This window comes from Limulus polyphemus, unplaced genomic scaffold (assembly GCF_000517525.1).
Source record: "Limulus polyphemus unplaced genomic scaffold, Limulus_polyphemus-2.1.2 Scaffold1067, whole genome shotgun sequence".
Classification (NCBI taxonomy): domain Eukaryota; kingdom Metazoa; phylum Arthropoda; class Merostomata; order Xiphosura; family Limulidae; genus Limulus; species Limulus polyphemus.
This window is the reverse complement of record NW_013666677.1, coordinates 226030-231251: the sequence shown is the minus strand read 5'-3', so window position 1 is coordinate 231251 and position 5222 is coordinate 226030. Positions and strand designations below refer to the sequence as shown.

Sequence of the window (5222 nt, the reverse complement as noted above, 5' to 3'; positions counted from 1 at the left end):
ATATATGTTTAAACAAAGAACTGGAAGTGACCTTGACTTTCACATAGAGACAAGAGGAGTAAGAAGTGGGGAGGAGCTAAGTTGGTTTAGTTGTTTAGAACTTTTTCTGGATTTGTTTCTACACTTCTATATATTCTTCTAAAATTTTCAGATTATCTAGTTTTTTAGCTTTCTCTGGATCAAATTGGTGTTTCACTTCAATATGGTGGGATGTAAAGATTGAATTCATTTTCCTTAACTTCCAGCTTCTAGAATGTTCTTTAATTTTCCTTTCTATGGAACATCCTGTTTGACCTCTATATACACTATCGCAGTCTTGACACATTAATTGATAAACACCACTGTTGGTGTACTTTTATTATATTCTGCCTTTGTTGTTGCACACAACATTTTTCCTAGGTTGTTTTTACAGTATAAGGATGGTCTGTAGATTTCTTAGTTCAGTGTGTTATGTATTTTGTGAAAAGGTTTTCCAATGTAGCTCATCTTAAACTATTTCTTTTTCTTGTCATTTGGTACAGTATGTGGGTATATTGATTTTAAATTTATGGCCTTCAACTTTTTAAACAACAATGTGTTAATTAACTTTGTTGTATAACCATTGTTAACAGCAATTTGTTTTATAGTTTTTAATTTAGTTTCATAATCTTCAGATGACAAGGGTACAGTGATAAGTCTGTGTAACAAACTATGGAACACGGCAAGTTTGTTTGATGTCTTGAAGAAGCAAGTTTGATGGTGTCACTAACAGTCGGATTTCTGAAGATTTTGAAGGAATGTATGTTATTATGTATGTCAACTAGCAGAAATACCCACCCTCTAGGCAGGAATAACTGCTAGTTCCTGTGGCCTTTTCTGGAACTGTCTGACAGTTCTACAACAAAGTACTCATACTTGACATTGAATAATGTTCACCATCCATCAGAAAAAGAATTTTATTGAAATTTTAGTTTAAAAATAAGCTATCATCACAGCATTACATCCAAGAGTTGATTTTATTGGAGTATTTCTTTGTAGATGCAGTTATCAATGAAAGTACTTTACTTTCCTGTTGCAACACTCATGAGATTTTCATTAAAGAAAAACAAATATTTTTTTTTCAATTTGTTTTTGATTGTTTTATATTTGAAAGTTACTCCTTTTTTGTAATTTTTATTGGTTAAGTCTGAAACTTACTCCTTTTTGTTTGTAATTTTTATTGGTTAAATCTGAAACATATCATTTTTGTGGAAATTTCAATTGTTTTATTTATTGCTCAGCTATTAAAAATACTGCCTAGTTATAAAAATATTACTCAGTTATGATTGGTGAATTTCGGTGCAGTAGTTTCCAAAATTCGAGTTTTGGACGTATACATCGCAAAATCCATTATAATAAAGATGTATATTACTCTATGATTTCTCTGATAAAATATATAAAATCATATCAAAACCTTTGTGGAAAATTATATTCTGAGCAAACTGACATTAAAAAAATAATTACACAAACTGTTTTAACACAGTTCTATTTTTGTAACTTCGTTAAAACTTTTTTCCATACAGTGTTGCGGAAAGCCTTTGACATGTTTGACAGAGAAAAGAATGGTATCATCAACACCAACATGGTGTCCACCATTCTTAGAACCTTAGGCCAGACCTTTGAAGAAAAGGATTTGAAAGACTTAATAAGCGAAATCGATCAAGATGGTTTGTGTTTAGAAATAAAATTATCATTTTCTCGTATCAGGAATGTTAAGACGGTTTAAAAAAAACGATGATGTAACATAAATAGAATCACTATATACAATATATTTCAAAAGTAATTAAGTTCTTTGTAAATTCTAGTTTTGTAATTTTCTGTAAATACTTTATAACATTCATAAAAGTGCTATCAAACATCTAAGACTAGTTTAAACAAACAATTAATACATCAGTCATTCGTTCAAGTAGCAACAGATTACTCTCGTCAACGGCAGTAAGATTATAGAAAACGTTTTTCAGGTTATGCTGTATACTTCTTTGGTTTAGTCTCTCTGCGAAACTAGGCTATTGGCAGAAAGCAGCGAGATTAGGCCTCTACTTCATTCGTGGATTTTTTCATTTTTTCACTGAATTACACAGTTTAACAAGGAAAAAGAAAAAAAACACAATACATATAAAACGCTCTTATCAGTTCTTATTGTTGTCAAAAGACGCAATAAGTACAAATGCATTTAAAATGGTATATTTCTACCATGATACTTCCTAGAAAGAAAATCATTAGTTCAAAATTAGAGACAACTGTACCTAAAACCTACAACAGTATATATATATTCGTGTTTCTTTGATGTATATTCTAAATAGCTCGTGGATAGTTTTACAGTTATAATCGTTTTAGTATGAATTATTGTCTGTAACAGAAAAATATATAAATGTTGGTAAATTTATAAATGAAATTCAACAGTAAGTTGGTATTTGTGTCGTCTCTAAATTCTCTCTATTCTTTAGCACTGATATTATGACTTTTTAAATATTAATTTCACTCATAGTTTTTTAATACAAACTGGACAATATCGAGACACTTTAACACAAATTGAGAATCGTTTTCTATAATGGAGGATACTTTAGTTAGAACTTGTATTGCTGTGCAAAGATTTTGTGCTAGTTATATTTTACATAAGGATTTTAATTGTCTTGGATTAAAAGTAATAAAGAACCCTCTTTTTTTGTTTATAGTTATACGTTTTATGTTTTTGAAAATCAACCTTTCTGAATATAAAGTTGTACTTTTTATCTCTTTCTTGACTTAAAATCAAACATTATAATATCCTGGAATGAAACTTTCATTACCTGAATCTGACGAATAAGTTCTAACTTAAATATTACAATATCCTAGAATGAAACTTTTATTACCAGAATCTGACGAATGAGTTCTAAGCCTAAACTGTTATAACATTCTTACAGGAAGTGGCGAACTTGAATTCGAAGAATTCATGGCGCTTGCAGCTAGATTCTTAGTGGAGGAGGATGCTGAGGCTATGCAAGAAGAGCTTCGTGAAGCTTTCCGATTATACGACAAACAAGGACAAGGTTATATTAATGTTTCTGATCTCCGGGATATCTTGAGGGCCTTGGACGACAAGTTGACAGAAGATGAATTGGACGAAATGATTGCTGAAATTGACACAGATGGAAGCGGTACTGTTGATTTCGACGGTAGGTGTAGTTCTCCACTTTTCATTTGTTTATTAATATTTTAGATATATCAATTAACGTAATATAACTTTCATTTTCCCTTATTAAAGAATTGTGACTTAATTAATCAGGGGATTATGCTCGTATACTTAAATAACAATAAAAAAACATTATATAAAGTTATATTTTATAGTAACAATATCTTGTTTTGTTATTCTCTTCCCATAAGAATCACCCATAGATGCCGCTAGTAAAAAGGTGGTGTTATATAATTTGCATCTTGAGTCCAGAAACTAATTTGTAAACTAGTTTTCGCAAGTCTTCCGTTAAGAATATATATATATTTTTTTATTTATGAATAGCAATTATCAATGCCAAATTCATTTATAAAGGCTTTGGATATCGATTGAAATGTTCAGAAAAATAGATGACAGAACAACTACTGTTAAACATTATCAGTCAGATTTGAATATACGCATGATAAATTTTGATGTTTACACCCGTAATTCTATGCAGTCTATACTGTGTTATAATCTAACGATTTATTAAACTCCCATGCTCCTGGCGGTTCAGCGATAAGTCTAATGGCTTTTAACGCTAAAAATCGGGTTTCGATATTCGCAGTTGGCATAGAACAGTTAACCCATTGTGTAATGTGCGCTTCATAAGAAGCAAACAATAACAACAGCAAAAGAAAAACCAATATATTGTCCACTGGTAGGTCAGTACTAAGTACTAAGTTTACAGGCTAACAATGCTAATCACCAGCGTTCTATTCCCCACGATGGACAGAGCGCAGATAGCCTATCGCGAAGCTTTGTGCTGCAACAAACAAAACAATTAAACTTCGGTATTATCCAACACGCCTTTTTTTTTCTTTTTTTAAAGAAATTAACTCGAAGGTAGAAGCAAGATATCACATTAATAAATGATAAGTTACTTTGGCATTTCCTTACATTATATCAGATGTTTCGCTCAGTGAAAACTATCTTTCAAATTTAAGCATGTGGCCATAATTGGGATTATGGGGGAAAGGGGCAATTGCCTCCCCATTTTTCGGTGTGCTATACTATACACATGATATTGACAATTATTAAGTCAGTTTTTCTTGCCCTCCCCCATTTTGGCTATCAGTCCCGCTTATGCATGTGGAATTTCAAGGATAAATCAGCTACATAATTATCTGTTCTTCAAAAGACTCGTGGGCCTATAATATGTAGAAGGGGGATTTATGAGTTGTTGTGAGTGAAATAAAATAGATAAGACATAATGTGAAGCTGAGATAAAAGTAAACATTTCAATTACAGAGTTAAAAAAAGCACAGGAGGGCGTCTCTTTGGAATAGCATTTAGGAAATTGTTGCAACGTAATGTGATAATTTAAATTAAAAATTCTTAAAATGAAACGTAAATTAAAGTGCATCAAATAAAATATGCTTTACATTAAATTGAAATGGATTGTCTGGGTGACTGAAGTACAAAAAAAGAAAAGGTCGCACAAACTATAGATGAAATTTTATGAGAGTCAAAGCAAGAACAAGACTTCTACAGGACATCTAGGCTCTATCAACTTCTAAATTTGGTTGAGAATGCGAAAACTCTTATCAAAATTCACGTCCAGTCTATAGCTGTCCAGTCAGAAAAGTCGATTTCTTGTATCCAGAAGTATCTCTGCTCCATGTGCCGATCATGGAGCAGTTCCATATACACAATATAATATAAAACATGATACAACTATCACATGGAGTAGAAGATGGTCTCCATGACAAAGTCATTTTATAGAACAAAACACCTAGAGTTGAACTGGTACACGACATTGCCTGGATTTAGGCCTATGAAAAAAATTAGAAGTCTTTTAAATATCAAATCTATGCCATAGAAGAGTGAGACATGCAGTCTTTGCATTTTGTTTTTTCAAAGCAAAGTCACATTGGATTATATCTTGTGTTCAGCGCGGGGAATCGAACGAGGAGTTTAATGTTGCAAGTCTGTAGATTTACCGCTGTCCCACGGGGATGGTGTTTATATTTCACAAACGTAGTTGTATTGTATAATTGTTAAAGTTTGATAT

At 31.8% G+C, this 5222-nt stretch overlaps 1 protein-coding gene across 1 annotated transcript in view; it reads left to right on the top strand.

Annotated features, from left to right (window-relative positions):
- Window positions 1-5222, top strand: part of LOC106461968 (troponin C-like) — a 12040-nt gene that overhangs the window by 5249 nt on the left and 1569 nt on the right. The window contains exons 3-4 of the mRNA XM_013921836.2: window positions 1542-1685; window positions 2922-3173. Of these exons, the coding sequence (XP_013777290.1) occupies window positions 1542-1685; window positions 2922-3173 (396 nt within the window). The remainder of the gene's footprint in view (window positions 1-1541; window positions 1686-2921; window positions 3174-5222) is intronic.